Source organism: Tinamus guttatus, unplaced genomic scaffold (genome assembly GCF_059628265.1).
Source record: "Tinamus guttatus ecotype Peru unplaced genomic scaffold, ASM5962826v1 Tinamus_guttatus_pri_ptg000210l, whole genome shotgun sequence".
NCBI classification, from domain to species: domain Eukaryota; kingdom Metazoa; phylum Chordata; class Aves; order Tinamiformes; family Tinamidae; genus Tinamus; species Tinamus guttatus.
In genome coordinates, this window is record NW_028288744.1 from 162001 (window position 1) to 184572 (window position 22572).

At 40.2% G+C, this 22572-nt stretch overlaps 1 protein-coding gene across 2 annotated transcripts in view; it reads right to left on the reverse strand.

Annotated features, from left to right (window-relative positions):
* Positions 1 to 234: 234 nt before the first annotated feature.
* NWD2 (NACHT and WD repeat domain containing 2) overlaps positions 235 to 22572 on the reverse strand; it is a 45196-nt gene continuing 22858 nt past the window's right edge. The window contains exons 3-7 of one of the 2 annotated variants that reach the window (XM_010223253.2): positions 21247 to 21363; positions 9202 to 9405; positions 7325 to 7469; positions 6536 to 7125; positions 235 to 4942 (exon numbers count right to left, since the gene is read on the reverse strand). In XM_010223253.2, the coding sequence (XP_010221555.2) occupies positions 1007 to 4942; positions 6536 to 7125; positions 7325 to 7469; positions 9202 to 9405; positions 21247 to 21363 (4992 nt within the window). In that variant the 3' untranslated portion in view covers positions 235 to 1006. The remainder of the gene's footprint in view (positions 4943 to 6535; positions 7126 to 7324; positions 7470 to 9201; positions 9406 to 21246; positions 21364 to 22572) is intronic. The other variant, XM_088524343.1, reaches the window with a different exon arrangement.

Here is a 22572-nt window from a genome sequence, read left to right on the forward strand (position 1 = left end):
GATAGTAAGGCAAATGTTACCCAGATTAATATATGGCATGTCTGAAAACTTTCTGTTAAGATTACTTTAGAAGTTGCTTTGGACTTTCCTACAAGAAAAGGACATTTTAGCATAAAGAAGTTAACAGGTGTTTAACTGTGTCTGTAATGCCCTTTCTTTTTGAAAAAGTTTTAATTACACCTTGTACTAATACACACTGTGAAGACAAAGAAACTCCCCAAACCAAAAAGAAAAAAAAAGACCCTATATTCCTGTAATGACTTAGGTTTTTATCATTTTTATCACAATACAGAAACCTGAAATCCCTGCATGCAATTAAAAAAAAGATCTTTCAGTCCCTTCATTGAGGTAAATGAGTATTTATCACCTCAAATGTTGACAGATTTGCCACTCACTGGTGCCTACTCTGTTCAACCCAAAGACTAATCCTAATTAAAAAAAAAAAAAAAAGTAACTATTTTTATGTGATGATGGAATGTATCAAGTGTTCCAGGTTGGCAGGTGACATCTTGTCATTGCACCATCAAGCAGAAAAACTTATTTTTGCTAGTGGATATAAAGTTGGCTATTAGCAATAGATCCAGCTCTGACCACATCCAGGCAATTTGGTTTAGAAAACAGTGGTCTGCCGCTTCTCCCAGGCCACAGGGAGCTTTAGTTCCAGTCAAAGCAGTTTGCCAACCCCAAGTAAGATCTCCTACCTTCTGTAATAGTGTAACACTTTTGATAGTATTGCTAGAAATTTTCAGTCAAGGCCTTGGATGGAATCTTGGACTGAACCTTGTATTCCGAAATTTAAAAAACCCTGCAGCCCATAGGTTAAATATTTGCTCGTTTGCTTTTCTTGTTTACATAAATGCCAGAATATTTGCTGAGGAAAAAAACAGCTGGTCTGCCCTCTGCTGTTTCTATCTGTCCTCCAAGAAATGCACTGATTTTCACTTGAATTCAGAAGGCAACCTATGCCTATATGCTATTACTCAGGTAAACTAGTCCAGATGGATGCTCAGTTGTCAGCAGTAAAACTGTGTCCTCTGCAATCTATGGCTGAGCACACTTTCTCATAGCAATAGTTGTGTTTTTTGGTTGGTGTTGCTTCACTTACCTCAGGCTCTGCCACTGTAATGGGGCTGTCCCTTGCAAATACTTCAGTCGATTCCCTCCAAATGCAGTCTGCAGTCGCTTTGAAGCTGTAGTTGTGACATTTTGGCCTAATCACTTGTGTTGCGTTGTTGAAAATCTGGCGGCTGTTTGAAGTGGCGATTTTGATTTTCAGTGTGGCGTCTACTCGATCGACTACCGTGTAAGTACCTATACTTCCGTCATCAAATCCAATAATGATATTCAAATGCCTCTGAGAGAGTGCAAGGAAAGTGGGAGTTTTATAGAGAGAACAGGCACCTATGTTTTTGCCATCTGCTAGCCTCATGACTATCAAAGTGGAGACCGCGCCGTTGTCGTCGTCGTCTTCGTTGCGAAAGCAGATGTACACAAGGTAGCGGCCGTCCTGAGAGAGCCGCTGCCGCCAGACGACCCCCGGCGCGTGAAGCACGCGAAGCTTCCCGCTGTGCAGATCGAGTACGTTGATGTTCTCATCTCCGCGGGATATAATGCCGAGCTTCCCATTGGGGGATATTTCAAAATCTTCCAAATTTTTTAAGAAATTGTTAGGCAATTGTACACGCCTGCAGATGACTTCCTCTGTTAGGCTCCAGATGTTCACAGTTTCAGTGGATGTTATAAACACAACAATATCTGGGCAATCTGGTATTAGCTTAATATCCACAATGATTGCACCGTCGTCACAGGAAAACTTCTTGGTTATACTGCCTGTCCAGAGACTCACTGCCAACACTTTATTCTTTGCCATTCCAACTACGAAGGTATTTGCAGTGGTTATAAATGCGTTGTGTAAGGCAACGAGAATATTGCAAACTCTGTGTCCTGTAGCCAGCCGCCACACTCTGGATGCGTTCTGCTCGCAGAGGGAGACTACGAATTGATCGTTGTGAGTAATCATCAGCTCTGAGATTTTCTGCCCGTTAATGCGAAAGATATTTTCACCACTGACAGTGTGCCATACGTACTGGCTGCATTTATCGTCCGATGTAACCATTATTTCTCCAGAAGAGGTCAGCACACAGTTTTCAACAGTACCTTCGTGCTTGAACACAGCTTCGATGAATCCAGTACTGAAGTTCCACTTATGGACAGAATCTGATCCATCCAAGGTATATATTAATTCACCTCTGGCTGGCAACACCAGTCTCTGGATTGGTTTGCCAGACTTGTCAATATTGGACATAGCTGTTATGATATCTATATCCCAAATAGAAAGGACACCACTGGTGGATAAGGATAGCAGCATGTTGTGATGATTGGATTTAATTAGCCTGACTATAGTTCCTGAGATTTCCTGTAAACTTGCCATACACTGTCCCGTATCTCTTCTCCAAACAAAAATGGCTGAGGTATTTTCTATTGAAGCGATTATACAGTTGCCATTTTTGGACAGCACGGCAGATACAAAGCGCTCGTTGTGTTTGGCTCTGAACTTTTCAGCCACCTTCCACACACGAGTGTCAAGCAGCTCGATGCTGGCAGCCTTACAAATTAAAATTGCACTTTGGTCTTCGGACAGCTCAACGCTGACAACTTCACTGTCTTCTCTCCTGCAGTCCAAGTCATCTGTAAGCTGGGGATTTGCAATTTCCTCTGTATTCCACACCGAAAGGCTCCCCTCACTGTCCACCATCACCATTTCCTGGGCTGTGTCCAGAATGAGAAGGAATTTCACAAATCCACTAGAAAATTCAGAGGTCACAGTGGCCAGCTTCTCTCCACTGCCTAAGTGAAAAATGGTTGTGGTGTTCAGATACTGCCCGCAGAACGCATAAACTCCATCTGGAGAGCACTGCACACACGTCACTTCGTACCAGCAGTGGAAGTGATAGAGAGGCCAGCCATAAAGCAGATCTATTACTGTGACATCCTTGCTGGCCTCCAGCCAGGCAAGGGCATGGTTGACTGATAATGTGAATCCATTTATAAAATTTGAGTCCCCCCCGATTCCGCAGTGTTTTGACCCCTTAATTTCTACCTCAGACAAGAGACAGGAATTTATGTTATCGTATATCAAAAGAGTGTTCTTTGTTGTAGCCACTACCAGATACTTCTCATCAGTGGTGAGTTTCATCCCTAGGATGACAGATGGAGATGTGGTAATTTGCCTCAGCAGCTGGCGTGTCTCTACATCCCAGGTGCTGATGGAGCCATTTTCCAAAGCAGCAATAATTGTGCTGGGGTTGAAAGTAGGCAGGATTTCCGTGACGTGCATGCAGCTGGAGGACAGGGGCAGGCGCTCGGGGCTGTATGTCACATCCATGGAAGAATGCAAAGGAACTATGGAGCAGTACTTGGGTCCATCCTTGTCGCATTCTAAAAGCAGGTGTCTCAGTTTAGGCAATGAACTTACTACCGGGAGGAGCCTCTGCTGCAGCTCAGCAGACAGAGAACCTGGGTATTTCACTACTTTGAACTTTATGCTGCGGAGGGTGCTCGCAAGAAATTTCAGCTCCTTTTCTTGCGAGTAGGTATAAGCCAATTCGATGTCAGAAAGGGCCTTATCGAACTGCCCTATTCTAATCATGGTGTACAGCCAGCTGAAGTTCATGATGACTCCATAGAGGAGATCATCTGTTCGCCCGCATCGCGTCAAGTGATGTATAAGCTCTGTCATTTTTCTGTGGTTGATAAAGAAGATGTCAGGCTCCAGTGGGTTACACTGGAAGACCCATGGCTGATCAGGTGCTTGCCTGTCAAAAGCAGCCTGATCCATACCGTGCTTTTCTTCCTCATTCATGCGTCTACTGCCACGGTCAGGACAACCATTCAAATACTGGTCACTGCTGTACAAAGGTTTTCTTCGCCCACCTGACCAAACACCAAGGAAATATTCTGCCATGACTGTGTGCATCTCATGCAAATCTTCTTCATTGTTCAAATACAATTTCTGGGCAATTAGTTGCAAGTGCCTGTTTGCCCAAAGAAGAAGTGTTACATTTTTCACTTGCCGTTCTATTAAGTATCCCTGTAAGCCCTCCTTAAGCCTTGCAATGTATATATATGGAATCCTCAAAGGGTTGCTTTCTTTGACATGCTCATTTAGTTCATATATAACACTGTTGTCAAGGGCTAAAATATCTTCTAATTCCATTTCACTGAGGCCAGATTTGGACATAGTGATGTAGCCAAGTGCTCTCGACAACAGTCTTGATCCGCACTTGCTTTCCAGTGACCAAAACAATTGCTCTATGCTTTCATGTACAGTGACACAGAGGGAGGACTCATCGACATCTTTGTGAGACCTCCAGTTGCGGACCTCTTTGAAGGTTAAGTTTACAAACATAGGCAGCGTACACTTGGAGAATGCTTCATTAACATAAATTTGTTGCCCTGACGTTACTTTTCTTTTCACTCGCAGCAGCTGATGTTTCAGTACCTGGCTACACATCTTTCTGTCCCTTGCATGCAGTTCGATGTAGTTGTCTTCGTCATGAATAAGGCACCTCAGTTTTTGCAGGATCCCATGTTTGTTTGGCAGTGTTGACAAAATTATCCGCACTGAACGGGGAAGGTGGATGGGAAGCCACCAGAGCTTCCTAGCATCATCATTATCTGTTAGTTGTTCTAGCGCATCAAGTATTATGACCAGTGGCCTGTGGAATGAAGACTCATTCAAGAGATTTATGAACAAGTCCCGAAGATCATGAATCTTCTTGGGGTAACTTTGTACGAGGCAACGATAGTTGACTGCTAATTGTTCACAAGTACTTTGAAGTATATGCTTCAGATCTGTACTTGTTTCCGTCGATCCCAAAAATCTTATGACCACCACAGGGTCGGAGTCTGGTCCCATCTCTTCTTGTAGCCAAGAATAGGCCTATAGAATACAGAACATAATTTAATTAAACTCTAAATGTAGCACAGTAATACCATTTATAAATAGCAATTCTCTATATAGAAATCTTATATTTTTAAGTGTCACTGATTGAATGGAAATGCTTTCACTAGCAGAGCTCCAAGATGGTTTATGTGCATTTTTTTTTTAAATCATATGTCATCTTTGTTTAGCTCACACAATATTCCAAAGCACTAAGACCCAGATCCATAAAGATCTTTGGCCTTGAGCAGAATTTAGACCATAAATCCAAGGTTACTTTTTGCAAAATGTATGCCTCATTTCCAAAGTTAGAAGTTTATAGTAAAAAAAAACTTCCTTTGACAGAGAGTGTTCTGCTATTACAGATATCTGAAGCTGACATACGTGGCGCAGTTGAGCAGCTTGGCACCTTGTCCCAGCTTGTTCCCAGTTTCAAAGTCAGGCTCTGGTTTTGGGAGACAGGGATAGGACTGCAGGATTGTCCTTTCCTAACTGGCTACCTTAACTCCTGGAGCACAGCAATATGCTCTCATCTGTGCGTGCGGAGGCTCTTGCGCTCCTGCGTGTTGCTACAAGGCCTAAGAACTCTCTCTTGTCCCTCCTTTCCATTGGAGTACTCTCTAGGCAAGAGAGGAACACGGCTTGAAATGCTCTTGGTCTGTGCGTGGGCTCCATTCACTCACTCACCAAATCTTTTCACCTCACTTTAAGTCACTACAGAATATTTTAAAAGAAAAGCATAACCCAAGCCCCCAGGTTGACTCACGTACTGAGATCTGAAATGAGATTTTAGGTTGCAAATCCCAGTTTCACATAGTCAACTAACATGAGTCTATAGGATGCTACTTTGTTTGGCAAAGAGATAGGATTTAAAACAGTATTGTTTCTTTAGTATTTCCTTCTGGTTGATGGGGCTGTTTCCTGGCCTGTTGTGCAGCCTGAGCAGCCTGCAGGGAACTCAAAGTTGGGACATCCAGCTCAGGGCTTAGGCTGGGTCATCTTTGGCATGTGCTCCTGTGTTGCCCAAGGTGTTTCTCTCACCCCTCTGTAGTACTCAGCTCAATGACTGAAGTGGTGTATGCCAGAAATAATAAGTACCTGTAGGTATTTTTAAAGATAGATAGATTTGTAATAAGGGTCAATTGGCCTAGTTGTAGAATAATTTCTGAAGAGAACATAAACCAAGATAGCAGGACTTGGAAAGACGTGTTGTAATTGTGAATAAGACAGGAACCAATACATGAAGTTTAAACAGCTGCACATTCATAGGATCTCAGCGGAGCAATATGGAAAGCGACAATTCTAAAACACAGGTTGGTAATTCAAAAATGTATTAACTCCTATTAGTTGAGTAAGACCGGTTTTTAAAAGCTCTGCTAAAGCTATTTTTGTTTCAATTAAACATATGATTCAGAGATGTTGCTATTAGAAGCTTTCTAGATGTGTACACAATCTAATATGTGGAGTATTGCTTTTTCTATCTTATTGAAGGCTGATATCAGAATTTATTAGCAAAATGAAGAATGAAAAATAATCTGGCCTCCACATGCTAATGCTCGTGAGGGCACCATTTTACATAAGGTATTTATTTACCTTCTTTGCCACTTCAGCCAGTAGAAGAGTTTTCCCTGTGCACGGTCCTCCATATACGATAAGAGGGTTAACGTGTCCCGTTTTGCTGCGTAAGAGGTACTTGTGAACTATGTTTAATGCCTCACATCTATATTCATAAAACATGGAGTATGTTTTACATAGTGACGAGTGTTGAAGAACTTCATCATAGAGCAAGTCTGTCTCAGTGTCAAAGTTCTGTTGTACTGTTGCTTGGATTATGTCAATCAAGTCTTCATAGAACTGCTTACTCAGTCCTTCAATGTAATGATTCTCCACTTCCTGCGAGTACCCCAGCTTCATGTCACAGTGTGTGATGGACGTGTACACTCGCAGGTTGGATGATGCAACTATGGTAGGAATGAACTCATCCCTGAGCTTCAGCAGCTTCTCATGGGCCTCCGGATCCCGCAGAAACTTCCCAGCTGTGTGTACTACATCCATGTATTTTCCCATCTCCGGAATTTTAACAAAACGCTCGATGTTGGCAATTTTCCGAATATAGCAAACACACTTTTTTAGGAAAGCTGGTGTTTGTTTACCCAAGGCAAAGTCAAGTTCATCTTCAATTGCTGGGGATGAAAAGAGAACAGTGACATTCTATTATTTTTTTCTTATTAAAGAGGTTCAAGTATCCTCCCAACTCTAAACATGTTGGTTCTGAAATGATGGCATTGGTCAGATGCTGACAGAAATACATTGTCATGTTTGTGGAAAGGCTGATAGAAAAGAGAAGGAATGAATATATGGAAATATTGGTCTAAACTTTACCTGAGGAAAGATACCTCTTTGCTTGGCTGCGTTTCATTTTTCCTTTCTCATACAGCAATTTCACAGCAGTCTTAAAAATCTTCTTAATTTCTTCTGATACATCCTGCCATTTAATCTCATTCACAGGATTTGAAGAAGATTCCATCTTTTAAAAATATCCATAGTTAAACATTAGCTGTAATACACATATCTACAACTTCAGAAAGTACGAATCTAATATTCAAAGTGACAATGGGTCAGAGAAATAGATACATTATACATAAACAAGAGTTCAACTTCTTGTTCTGCAGGTAATCATGATTCTATTCTAAAATGATATACTATATTCTATTGTCCTATTCTAGAGTTACACAAGTTAGCCATTTTGAATGTTTTCTACTTCAGATGGCTGAAGTAGTATTCTTCAAGAACAGGACTGAGAAAACCTTTCTATAAAGAGGGTTTTGAGTCTGAAATAGTCTAAATAATGGTAATAGATTAGCAATAATATTTCTAAAGCTATAATCACTTCCGCTACTGAGAAGTAATAGTAGTAATAGTTAAACTTGGATATCAAAACTGAAAATGAGGCTCCTGGCATGCATAATTAAGGACCACACATGAGCTAATATTTGAAAAATAAGGGATTTTATCTGTCAATACCCTAGGCAGCAGTAATTCCATCAGCAAGGGACTGTAATGTAAATTCACAAATCCTGTGAGAGGGTCTCTCTCAGATGTCATGACAAAGCTTTCTCTAAGGCACCTGGTAGTTGCTGCTGCATTACTTACTGCAGGTGAAGTGCTTAAGGGTGTAAGTTGTTACAGTTGAGGGGCATAATAGAAAGGATGAATGGCTTAATAATTCTTTTTGACATATGTTCAGAGCTGTTCATCCTTATTACTTTCTGTAAGATTATGAGGTGTAACTGTTAGTTTTTAGTTATGAGAATCTTTTTGCTTACTCCTTTGTGTCAGTAGTCAAGAGAGGTACAAAGACTTATTAACAAAGAAGTCAGGTCCCTTTATTCAGGGGATATTGTGGGAACTAGCAAAATAATGCGTGAAGTTAGAAAACTTGCTTTGGTTCTTGTGAGAAATGCTTCAGAAACAGCCACCTTATCCTGTCTTCAACTCATTAAAACTCTGTCAATATTTTTCATGTTTCCATTTTTTTTGTTGCTACAGATGAAATACTATATTTTGCTACGAGTAATGAATGTATTTGATTCCATTTTCTTGTATAATGCAGCTTGTACTCAGAATTAAATGTTTGGCCCCAATATTAGACACCTTATTTTTGTACACTGAATTCTGTCCTTGGATACACAGAATGTACAGGACAGTAAAACGGAACTCCAGGTAATATATAAGTTTTATTATAATCCATTAAAGGCAAATGCACATTTAAAAAAATGAATGGTATTCAAAAATCTCCCATTAAAATACATTTAATAAGTTAAAAGCATGGGATCTGACTCAGGACAGCACTTAAGCACTTCACTGTGGAGAGCTTTGCCAGTATGGCAGTCACAGGGAAAATGTGCATTTCCTCTGCAAATCACAAGGCAACACCCAGGAGAGCTTGAGCTCTCCCTGCTCCAGCACGAAGAAAAGAGCTATCTGTAATTACGCCCCTGTAGCCCCAGCACTGACTGCAGTGCTCTTGGTGCAGTTGTATGAGGCTGGCGGCCAGGGCGTGAACGCGACAGGCACCACCCACCGGGAATTTTGGCATTTCACAGCTTCTGCTGTCACCAGGTATCAGTGAGGAACATCACAGAGCCAGCTGCTCACGTGTGGACCGGCCTGCAGAGCTAATTCGTGTGCCTGGCCCTAGGGACCACCCTGCACTGTAACTGCTGCAGAGTTTTTCAGAAGCGGTGAACATGACCTACCGTATTCTGGTAGCTCTTCAGCATTTCAGATTTTGGTCTGAGGTAATATGCTGGTGGCACTGCATTCTCATCCCTGCAGTACCAGTCTTCCAAAATCCTTGTCTCCAGCTTAGCCTCTACTGCAGCATCTAGGATCATTTCAAACTCTGATGAGTCAACTTCTCCTGGTATTCGGATGTTCCCATATTTCTCTCCCAGTAGGCCCTGTGTAATTGCAGGAAAGTAGGGGTCATATTTCTCTTTCTAGTGATACTAAAACTCTCCTCAATATCTGACTTGCAGAAGAGTCAGTGTAGTTACAGTTTCATGACCTTGAAATTGATAGGAAAGGAGACAGATACAGCACAAGATGAATTACTATTGACAGTACTGTACTGAGCTACATCCCACTGCCATGACTCGGTAGAATTTCAAGTAGATCCATTATCTTTCTCAATATTAACTGCTAAAAAAAATATGAAGGCATTCAAAAGGTACAATTGAAAAAAACAAACTTCTTTTACAAGCACAGTGTTGCATTGACTCATGTTTTGTTTACACAGAGCAGTCAGAGGTTGGCGTGAATCTCAGGTGCAAAAGTGAACGTGGAACGCCCCTTCTGTGCAATACAGAGTAAAGATGCAATCAAGTTTACAACCCTTTCTAGAACCTGCTTTTTGTAAAAAACATTGCTGTCTAAGTAGCCTGAAGACATAGATTTTTTACAGCATAAATCAAAGCCAGTATTTTACAAACCACTAGACCCACAGCACCAGCATTAGGAGTGCTGCACCAAATTTACATGTACAGGGTATTGCTGTAACCATGCAATCACCTTAGCACTAAGGCTTCTAGTGGCTTCCAACGAAGCTCAGTTCTGGTGCTAGGTATGCATCCCTGGATTCTTGACTTGACTTTGACTTTCCACAACAATGGAACAGAAATCTTTATATTCTGTTTGAGGAAAATTCACATGATGTTTTGTAGAGCTTCATATTAGTCTTATTAAAAATGTGGCTTTATGGCGTATATCAGCAATATCAAGATCAATACTTCAAGACCACAAGTTGTTTGGCTGTCTCATGTTCACTTGCTTGCAAAAAATATTGAATCACTTGCTCCAGCAGCTGCCCAACAAATGAACGATGAAACAAAGGAGGGCATTTTGGAACAAATACCAAACAGAAATGTGTCAAACCCCGCTTTTATCCTGAAGTGCATATACCTGGTATCAATGCAAAGGTTTGTGGAAGTCAGTTTTTAAACCATGTCACATCAGATCTTTCACCTTCAAAATTAAGGATTAAAATACTGTTTATGATGCTGTAAATACATCAGCTAATATCTAGGAATAGATGCCTCCCTTGGTTGACCCTTCCCCCTTCATTCATTTGGTTCAGCTGCAGTTAGATTTTTATCTGGCTGTACAAGCATACTCTATCAGGGTACCACAAAAACCACTCAGTCTTTTCACATTTATGTATTTTTATATTTATATAAACACTCTGTTTATATTTGAACAGCACACCTTCCTCCAGGGCTTCAGTTCTAAATTGCGGCTCTGCAAGAGCCTCTCTTAGTACCTGCAACAGCCTCTGTTAATATCTGCTCCTCTCCCCATACTCCCTCTCCATGCAAGCAGGAAAAACAAAGCCATGGAATTGAAACAAGATGTTATTTCTCACAGTGTTCATGTTCCTCCACACTAAGTCTACCAGTAAGAATATTGCCGTTTCACACCGTTACGAAAAATATCATGGTACTCTATGGTAATAACCTAAAACTTCAATTTGTAGTAGCAACATTGCAACATTTTGATTATTATTATATAAAATTATTTTCAAATGGAACAGCAATGTTTACAGTATGTTTAGTACCAAGAGACAGCTTTATATGCAGACTCGTGAATCAAAATCTCCCACCTGATGAGTCATAATATCTTAATAGTAAAACAACAAATTAAAGATTCATTAGATTGCAGGTCATTAACTGTTTAAATCTACTAGGCTGGCAAACACGTATAAAACCCTCGGCAGCCAACTGCATCTAACCAAGCTGTGCAGAATTAACAGAGAGCAACCTCAGCAGTAGTCCTGTTAGTGCTGTTCAGCCTGTGGCTGCAGTTTCTGTTGAAGAAGATTGAAAGGTCACTGTTTAGATTCAGATGGGAAATATTTTTCATTCTCATCTTCTTGGTGTGGAAGGATATTAAAATCACAGTGCATTCATAAGAATGACCAAAAGGAAGAGACTAACCAGATTTTGATTTATCTTGATTCATAGTGCATGCCATGTAATTATTTCAAACATAATCACTAAAATGTTCATGCACCTAAATGCAACAGCTTTTATTAATACAGTACAAGTTGAAATTTTAGACATATTTTAGTTCCAGCTAAGTAGCCCTCTGAGATGTTTACTAGTAGATTTTAATAAAAACAAACTAACAAATTACAGCGAGTTATACTCAGTAGTAATTTGTTCCATTCACCCATTTTAAAAGAAAATTACATGTTAACATCTGGACATCTGGAAACCAAATCATTTAAGTTACATTTCCAGTGTTTTGTCAAGGGATTTTCAGATATTTTTCACCATAGGAGCAGCATTTTTTTCCTACTTTGCCAATGCAAAAAAACTGCAGATTTATTGAAATCCTTTTTTTTTTTTTTATCTGGTAAATGATCTGATCTGGTGATCTTTGCTGGACTTCACAGGATGAATCTTGCTATTCTTACATCTTACCTTAGGTGGAGTTCCATGTGCAGCCCTGAAATGGATAAACATTTTCGTTTTAACATGTTCTCTATGTCTCTTTCAAGACAAGTCCTCAATTTTCACATTTGTGAAGGAAAAAAAATAAATCACCTTCAAAGGAATTATATCTAATCAATTAAGAAGTATCGGAGGTTACCTGAGTAACCCTTAAAGTATTTGTTTTTGCAACAGCCCGGGGGGATTCGGAGGATTAGGCAGGGATTTGGAGCCCACCCCATAGGAGAGCTGGTGATGCCGGGTGGCGGGAGTTGCTGCTGCTGGGCAGGGCCATCAGGCTCACGGGAGCTGCAGCAGGAAGGCCTTGCCCACAGGTGAGTTGGCTCCCCAGGGACTTGGCCCCGGCCTGCTGAAACTGACATCGCTTACAGCAAGTGGAACAGTTCCATCCTCAAACAGGAGGATGAGAACGTCTCACCTTGCTGAGGGCGTGGGGAATGCTTCATGCTCCAGGCTGGAAACTGCTGCAGGCACCTCCTCAGGTGACTCCCAGAGGCACTAAGTGCTGTTTCAGCGGCTGCCTGACTTGTAGGCACCTCAGCTTCAGCTGTTACCCCACCTTAGGAGTTTACATTGTTTGCCGGTCACCAGAGGCTTGGAAATGCTGCTCCCAGGGATGTCACAGAGGCCTCCTGTTCCCAGTGCCCCAGGCACCTGGCTCTGTCTGATAGAAACCCTCAGTGTGCCCTGACTCGCTCTCCTAGGGTCAGTTGTTCCCTGCTGTGAGTGCCAGGGCCGGGCTTCTTACACACAAAAAAATGAGAGTAAATATAGGATCTTTGAGAAGATCTTTTTAAAAATTTGTGTACCTGAACTGAAGACAGAATCTTCTTGGCATAAATAGCAAGAAATGTTCTACTATATTCAATTCTTTTTATATTTATAGTGTCTAAATTCTGTGTCCTTTGTCCTTCACACTAAATTTGGATGTGTTTGCATGTGCAAACCTTCCTAGATGGCATCTTCAAGTCAGGGAAGAAATGCAAAATATCTAACATGTCCACTGCAGTTACTCTCCTTGTCTGCAGAAATGTGGGCTTACCTGACATAAGTAGATATACAAGTAAATCATGTCTTGAAGATGTGGAATAAAGTAGCCAGGATACCAATTTTGAAGGGCATTTTATACAAAGTATTATTTGAATAGGCTATTCAAAATCTAACGTTTGTTTGTATATACTGGTATCCTGTAACTCTGTTGTAAATGTATGCTGCAGAAATTACTTAGGCTGTATGATATATTCAGCTGCAGCTATGAATATTTGGAGAAAAAAAAAATGCCAGGCTTAGCTGGAATGTTGTTTCTGAGGGAAAAAAATATGACGTGAATTGAACTGAGAATTTAATACCAGAAAAAAACAGAACGTCCTATTTCTTTTTATTCCTTGAGGGAACAATAGCCAGTTCCTCTCAATCTCAAAAGGAAAATGCTAATGGCTAAAAACAGTGAATCCTCTGAATTGAAATAAAGTGTAGATTTGCTTAAATTGATTTTTCAATGCAGTAATGATTCCAATAAGAAGAAAAACAAATATGTGAATTCATTGAAAATCTCGGTGGAAACCCAGATACAGAAAGCTGTACTAAAATTAATCTAAACTACTATAACTCTAACAGTGTTTTAGATGCTGGGGTTCCAGAGTAGCTGCTGACTAAGAGAGGGCCCCAAAACTGCTTCCTCTACTCGTCCTGGCCCCGCTAGCTGTGATTTGGGACAGTGTCCTCCTCACACACGCATGGAGGGCATATTCTACCAGTAAATACTTTCAACTACATCCCACTGTGGAAACTGGGAACGTGCTGCTGCTTTTTCCACTTCCTCACATTGCCCATCCATAAGGTGAGGCTGACGATAGCTTGCAAAATAGGCTGTCCTGTTTTGACTGTTTGTTAGCATGTAAAAGATCTTGTGTGCTCATGTGTCAGCAAGGACAGGATTAATTAAGGAGATAATATAACTTCAGAGAAGTTAATGCAGAGAGCTCTTGGGAAGCCAAAAGCCTCTCTTCAAGAGCAGCACTATTCCCCTTAAATAAGGGCAGCTGGATGTCCTGTCACTGATTTGCTGGGAATTTGCTGGTTTGTTTTTGGAGAACAACTATCAGCCTCCCTTTTAGGTAGAGGTGCAGCTGCAGCCCATTCCCCAGCAATACTCAGTCATGAATGCGGAGATGTTAAGGATGCCAGAAAGTGCAATTTGCAAGCACTGCTGTGCACTTTTATTCTTGAAAAGGATACATTTTGTGCATGAGGTAAACAGAAAAAAAAATATTTCAAGTGAAATGTTGTACAGTTATAGTGGCAGCTACATTAAAAAAAAAGGATATGTACTAGGAATGCAGGCTTTAGAAAGTCAAACTCCTTTTGATTTTGCTGAAGAAAGAGCTATGACTGATGGTTGAATAAAAACTTTTCATTGGTGATTACATTATTGATATTTGAAGTAGGAAGATGACGGATATTAGGAGTGATGGTAACAACCTTGCTTAGAGCTAATTTGACCTAGAAGATTTTGTTTGTTTGGTTGGTTGTTATTTTTTTTGTAAAGATGGTTTTGTCCATGCTTACAGACAAATTGTGCTCAGTAATGGTTTGAGGTTATGCTTCTCCTTGATACATATTGTCAGTTGAAGAGAAACAGGGCTCAAAGGGATAGATTTCTTTTGGAAAACACTGAATATTAGTCCATGCAGAGGAAGCAGACTGTCTATTTTCTATTTGAAAAAAGTAATCTTAACCCTAGAGTAGACAAGGCAGTGCAAACCAGGAGCTCTACTATGGACAAAACAGAGCAAGCCTTAGCCAGACCTCTTGGCTGCAGAGGATGGTGCCACATAAGCCCTATTATTCCCCCAGAACCAGCCTTGCTATCAATCAGGTCTGAGACACATCTCGGGGGGGGAGCACTGACATTTGTATGTGCTTTTCTAATATAAGATCAGATAAACATTAAGTACACCTGAAATGTTATTAATTTGACTTGTTTCTGGATTTTGGTGACTTATCTGTAATTTTCATATGCTTATTTGCCAATTGTAACAAAACATTCTTTTTAAGCTGAGTAGTGTTGATTTCAGGGCCTGTTAATTGGGGAAACTGGGGACTGGTGTTCTCTGAACAGATAACTGATATCTTCTCCTTCAAAAATGAAAAGCAATGATTAGATATCTTATAGGGTAAGGGAAGACCCATACAGTAAGACTGTAATTTTCTTTCCTAAGCAATGCCAGCAGTCTTACGGCTCAAACACTGACTGATGAAAAAGTATCAAGCACTTCTATATGTTCATAAATGATTTGCATGCTGATTTCCTATCTTCCACGTGGCAGAAGGTGAGGAACCATTTCTTTGTGTTACTAAATTACTATTAATTTGGAGGAGGCTAGAACATAGAGCAGCATAGTTGCAGCATCTATGAGAGGAGCTACTAGCCTAATCTGTAAGAACGGTTGAGGAGAGCGAGCAGAACGTTTGGAAGGTGCCCCCAAAACACAAAACTTAAGCAAGAAGAACCCTAAAGGCTACATCAGTTGGAGGAAGAAACTACTGAGCAAATAAATGAGTGGAGGAATTCTAGGGAACTGCAGGAATTCAGAGGGGGCATTGGCCCTGGTGGGATACCCGCAATCCCTTGCCCTTGTCTGAAGAGGCTGAGGAAGGGCTGCGCTCAGGGCTGGCCTCGGCGCCAGCCACGGGCAGTAACGGTAAACGCACGAGCCTCGCCTTGGTGGAGGGGATTCCCCACGAAACCCATCCCCGGAATTGTTTTCAAAAAGGATCTAAGTTGACTTGGATTCCAACTTTGTAGCAGTTTAGTTGGCTTGGAACATTTTGCGCATAAACCAACAAAAAAGGTAAAAGGTGAAGTGGTTTTGTATTGTATCAAAATATTTACTGCAACACTACTTGGATTTCCTATTTTTTAATATTATTTATTTTCTCAGCATTCCAAATATATGGCATTTTGCTCAGAACTGCAAGCATTTTATCTGTAATTAAAAATATCCCTGGCATACATAACTAATCAGGTACCTTAAAATATTAGTTTTCTTATTTACACTCTTACTGCTTTATTTAGTGATGTCTAGCAAGAGGAGACAGACTCAAGCAAGCACATTGACAGCAGAGATTAAAGCTTGCCTTGGCTTCATAAACCACGTCCTCTCCATGCTTCTTTAAAGTTGTGGCTTATGAAAAATCCACATTGTTTCCATTATACAGAGTAGCAACAGTCTTATAATGAGCAGATCTCACTGCATATTACATTGAGAATGCTACCCCTAATCAGCGTGGATATAAATCCACCCTTTCATAAAGCTGTGTTCACAACTGTCATATTTCAGAAAATACTGTTCTTCAAAACTACCCATTATTAGCTTTCAATTTAAAATACAGAATAAAAAGATCAACTCTACAAATCCTCTTACCTTTCATTTGCTATACTCATTCAAAAGTGAAATAGATCAAAATAAATCCTTAGATATAGCAGGTTTTTATTAGGCTTCTTCCTGTCTTTTCTACCACTTATTTTTAACTAAAAGGTAATCAGGCCTAAAATGAATGGTAAGTGTGCAGGGAAATCTCTGGATACTGCCTGTGGGCAACAGGTCAAGTCATCAGCCAAATGTTTGAAAATTCAGGAGCAAGTCTCCGTGGAAACGAAGGACAGACAGCAAAGAACATGAGGCCGTGACGTGGATCTCGTGAGAGCGGCGCAGTGCGTGCGCCGGGGGCGCCGCGCGTGCCGGGCCGGGGAGCAGCCGCTCGGCCGCGCGAGGCTCTGCGCTCTCAGCTAAGAAATGCTGCCAGCATCCGGGGGCCTCTTACAACCGTTTCTATGCTATGCATATATTCCTATACTATCCTGTAGTTTCTATGCTACAGTTTCTGTACAAGTATTTTTACTTGAACAAGAAGGGCACACAAAGCTTACTCGTAATACTGCAGTCTCTATGGTGCTCTGAGCAAGGGTTCTCCGCTTTGTTTTTTTCCAGGTTGAATGGAATAAAGAATTCTTGTGTGAGGCTTTCCAGCAGGAAAGGAGGCAGCGTACCACAAACATGGTAGTACATGGCATGCTAACAGGACAGTAACTCTGAACAACAAGCGCCTTGCGTTGAAGCACATATATAGCAGAGGGAGCTGACACCTTATGGCTGCAGAGCCACATCACAGGAAAGAGCAGTTGTACTTTCTCCTGTTTTACTTGGTAAGATAGTATCTTACACCTAGATGATGGTTTGGGAAAGCTATGCTGAGAGTCAAGGATCTCATTCTCAAGCAGCCTATTTCTTCCTCCACATAAAAGACATAGCATGACACAAGTTTGAGTTTATACAAATCTTGTTCTCACTAACATGGTTATTTAAGTATAACAACCTTTTTAGAAGATAGCGTAAGACAGCAAACTCTGTTTATGTCAAGAAAAAGAAATGCAGTGAAATGCATTCTTTTATAAGAAAATCATACAGTCTTGCATAGGCTGAAAATGCAAGCTACTACAAGGCCAAGTCAAGAAACAACTGATATATGTTGATTCAGTTACTTCGCTTCAGAATTAGCAGTCAGTTCTGCTTCATAAATCAGTTCCTCATCCTTACTGTTGGTGAACTCCAAATTGCATTAAAGTTGCCCTTTTTGGATTTTTTTTTTCTGGTATAAATGTATCTGAATAGAATGCACTGGTTCCAGACAGGTTGTCATTAGTTTTATGCTATCAATCTGTCTAAGTGGTGTTCTTCCTTATACCATTAAAAGTATGATGACCTTAATAAGAGAAAGGAAGTAAAGCTGAACATGCAGAATTAATGGAGCATTAAACAGGAGAAAAAATCTTGGGGATATGTAAATTCAACATGTTTTGTTTTTTTTTTCTTTTTTTTACCCAGGATTTTGTTTTTCCTGTGCAATTTTGCTGAATTGCCAAGAGCTGGCCTCCCATTCTTTACCACGGTTTTACGGTTTTGGGTTTTTTATTTCTCCCAGAGAAAAGGACCAACTACTTTTTTTAGCACAAACACCTGCCAAAGGTTGCACTCTCATATTTACACATTCCGAGTGTACCTGGGTAACTTCGAAGTGGAGAGTAGCTAAGCTTTGCTATTTGTCTTTCCTATGCAGTGACAATAATTCCATTTGGATAGTGTCCTTTGTATCTGCTCTGTATCTGGGCATGAGTAAGAAAATAACTTTGATTTTATTTCATGTTTTGGGAGACTATCATTAGACACTCCCAGAACCGAGACTGTAAGCAAAGGTTACAGGCCAGCTGAGTATTCTCTTCAGACAGTGAAAGCGAGCACCTGATTAACTTCTTAATCTGACTGTTTTTTACAAAAATAAAATTTGTTATCAACATCTTGGTCTAAGACCTTCCAAAAGTTCATCTAAGACCCTCTAAATGCATCAAGTAGAGAGAAATCTGAACTTCAGTGCTTTCCCTAGCTACATTAAAGTTGAAAAGACAGAAAAGACACCTTTATTAGTATTTTATTCTGACAGTGCTATAACTCAGTGATGCATTTTTCATTGCATTTTGACATGCAAGGCTTTTAGAATTTGATACGCAATTATAGCAGTGAGCTATGGTTCAATTTGAAAGTGTTGGCATAACTAACATGTAACTAACAAATCTAAACATATTTTATATAGCAAATTGCTACAGGTGACAAGCTAACATTTCATTTCCATTTCTCCCTTTCAGTTTAAAATTTCGGAGGACCCAGGGATGCGCAGGCCCAGGCTGGACAGAGACGTGTGGAGCTGCCCAAGTGGCAGAGAGCACCACATGTTGTCATTGGCAAGGTGAGCTCTGCAAGGACCTGTGGAGAAGCTGCCTGATTCTCGACCAATTTTTGCAGCTTTCTGTGGATCTGTTCAGTTGTGACTAGCGTAGACTGAGACCAGACCCATAATGGATGAATCCTGCCCATGATCAGTCCTGGTCTTGGGATGACAAGAAAGCTCTTGTGCCAAGTAGCTCTGAATGAGAATGACAGGCTCATGTCAGCAGGTGAATTAAACGGGGAGAGGGAGAGGGCCCCATGGCATGAACCAAACACGGCTTTCACAGGACAGCACACTGCGGCTTTTTGTGTAATCCTTGCCATGGACAGAAATGTTCTGTAGCCTTCGCAGCAGATGGAGTGCTTTGTAGCCTTTCAGTACCTGTCTGGACCTATAGAATTGCAAGTTTTTAATTAAATTTTTAAACTTGTAAACTTAAAACCAAACAGAACTACCATTTTTTTCTAAACTTCTTTTCATCATTACATCAAGTTTGAGAGAACTGCAGTTCAGTTACTTCCCTTTTGTCTATTTATACCTACTTTTTTCCAAATTATTACTTAGCAAATACAAGAAAGGAAAGTTTGGAATAGCAAAGATGTGTGCTAATACTTTCCACTGAATCAAACATCAAAAGCCTCAGGTTAAAATGTTAAATTCTTTCATATGATGGAAGACATTAGTTTCCTTGTATTCTATGCTAGAGCCCATTTTAGAAACTTATCCTTAAGATACTTTATGCTATAAATACTATGCTGATGGTATATGCAATGTGATATTTAAGTTTAAAAAAAAAAAATCCTCGATCTCCAAGTATTCTCTCATTTTCTGTTTCCAGGCCCAGGCTGCAAATGTAGGATTTACATTTTTTTTTTCAATTTGCAATTTGCAGTAGCTCTAGTTTGGCTTTATCACTCCAATAACTTTTTTCCAATTACTTCTCAGTGACTTGTGGAGCTATCAGCTCTTTAAACTAGTCTCAGTATTTTTAAAGCTGTCTTTCAGCTATTTTGTACTAAGCTGAGGAACTTGGCTCAGGATTGATAGGCAGAATATGTTTTGCATCTGATTGGGGCATCATGGGAAAGATTAATTTATAGAATTAGAGATGTCAAAGGCGTGTCAAAGAGAATGCTTTTCCTAATATCGCTGCAGTCCTACAATTATGCATAAAAAATATAATGTTTTATAGCCTCTATTTACTTCTTAAAATGATGGAAATTCAAGATGGGTGATACAGTTAACTACATCTTAGAATAGCAGTCGAAATACGTTTCTTCAAGAGATGTATTCTATATCACAGCAAGTCTTACTCATTGTGGTCATTTTTGTACTTTTATTGAAGTCCCTCTTTCATGTAATTTATCTCATATACAAAGTAAATCCAAATTCTTCCCAAATTTCCTAATCTTTTGTTTTGAAGCTTTAACAGAAGCTATTAATCATGCAGTTTATAACACTAAATAACCAGTCTCATTAGAGTTAGATCTACATCTACCCACAAAGCTAAAAATAACCTTTATTCTACAAAGACAAAAAAGTATGGTTCTCTAAAAGGTCGGGAAAAGGATTCCATTTATCAAAAATCAGTTTATTTCTGTATGCATCAAAATTAATACTGTCAGTATGCCATGCCCTTAAATGCTCTTAAATCACCGTGCCATGCTCTTGAAGTATTTTTGAGCTGCCTAAGTTCACCTTAAAACATGTCACAAATCTTTCTAAGCACCACTATGAAATAAAGTTTTGTACTATTCTGCATCACATAGTTAATACAAAATCAGTGACAGCAAAATCTATTGTATAAGATTCACTGGAAAGAGGGGAAGAATACCTGGCAGGATTTAATATATGCAGTCTATTCCCAAGGCCTTTGCAGTCACTGAACCCTATACAATGTTTGGCCTGACTTCATAAATTCATATTACTTTGGCTGAAAAAACTATGAGGAATGGCTGGACAGTCCATTGAGCTTGATGTAAAACATCAGGTCTGTCCATAGAAAAATCTCTCTCCACCATTCAAAGCAATGCACAAAGCTTCATTAACCACTTCTGTAAAGGTGTTTCAGCCTCTCTTTTAGGCATCACAGCAAAACCCAATGAAGATGAACTCTTTTTGGCAGCTTTGCTGACTCCTGAAGAATCCTAAAAGCAACAATTTTTTTTTCCTGGCAACAGTCAAGAGAAGGTGGAAAGCAGGGTAAAAAAACAAAACAAATCACAGACCAGAATTAAGGAATGGTGCCCTTCAACAGGCAGTGCTGCCTGCCCCTGCAGTCACAGCTGGGGTACCTGAACACCCCTCACGTCTGGGCAGCGGCCAAGCAAGGCCCTTCCTTCCTCCCCACTGAAACTGAAGGTCTGCAGCCCCGGGCAGGGAAGCCTTCAGCAGCAGAGTAAGAAGTGTGCAGCAAAGAAGGGAAAACTGAGAGCAGCTATTACACCTCTCACTCATGCTAATAAAAATTTGGGGTTTAAAGTAAAACATTATTTTTATACCCACAACAAAACATGGACCTGCAGAAGTCTTCAAGCAATCTTCTAACAGCCTCATACGAGTCTTCTGCAGCTCAGGACTGTCCCATTCATCTGCTTCAACTCCCCAGTATAAGTCTATAACCTGAAAATAAATATGCAACATTGTTAATTTATCCTACACATTCTCTTTCTATCAAATTACAAATTAACTTCCATCACCGCAGTGTGTATTGCTCAGTGTTGGTCTGCCATCCAGTCAGGATGTAAAATCCTGTAAAAGGCTGCAAATCCTCTTCCTGCTCCTTAGGCAGCGTAGCAGGGCCATCTTAACTGAACGGCACGTCAAGACTATTTATTTTCCATCTTAGATTTTTTTTTTTCTGTTTGAATATAGATACTTTCAGGTAGGGACAGTCTCTCTTTTTGTATTCATATTTTTGTACAGAGATTAACATTACAAGATCTTGATCTGAGGTTGCCTTTATGTGTGACTAAATTGCAAATAACAGGTAGCAATAATGGCAAGCGCAGGGACAAAATCCTCGCTTCCCGGAAATTAATAGGAGTTTTGCTGGGGATCAGTGAGCACCAGGAATTGGTGCCTCATGTCTTTTGTATGCACAGGATATAAAATCATCCTGTGCATGTGGCCCAAAAGAAGCAGTATGTGCACTCCTGTGAAATCCCATTTGCTGTGCGGGCTGCTCTGGGCTGCCTGGAAGGCCAGGCTGGCGGACGGGCCGTGCCGGAGCTGCCGTTCAGCCTTCCCTGGCAGCTACAGACACAGCCAGTTTTGTGATGGTGCTAAGTGACAAACCAGCTCCTGGAGGAAACTGCAATATGGCTGTTAAGCTTATTTCAATAAATTAAGCGTTGAAGTTTGGATTGCAAAGACTGAAAAATTTTCATTGTAGGAAACCGGATTTGAAAGGACATGGACCATATGTATGCATTTCTTGATTTTGGGAATGAAACTTCTGGTACATCTTTGTACTCTCTGTACTGCTAGTACTCTCTGATTAAAGCTACTACTGATTGCTCATATGAGACTTGTGCGAAAAAGTCCAAATGGATAGTTTTAAAATAAAATCAAGCTGTATTGAGACACAGCTATATTACTGTATTATTTACAGTAATTACAGTATTATTTATTACAGTATTATTAGTACTGTGGGAGCACTTTGATGTTGCATTGAGGAACTAAACCACAAAACTGGTTGTTGTCTAAACAGATCATAAAATCAATCTGAAGATCTAATACAAGAACTAATAAAGGGTTCATAAAAAAGTTAAATTTGCCATTTTACTGCAGGTTAATCTCCTTTGGAAGTTTCCTACAACAATAAATGAC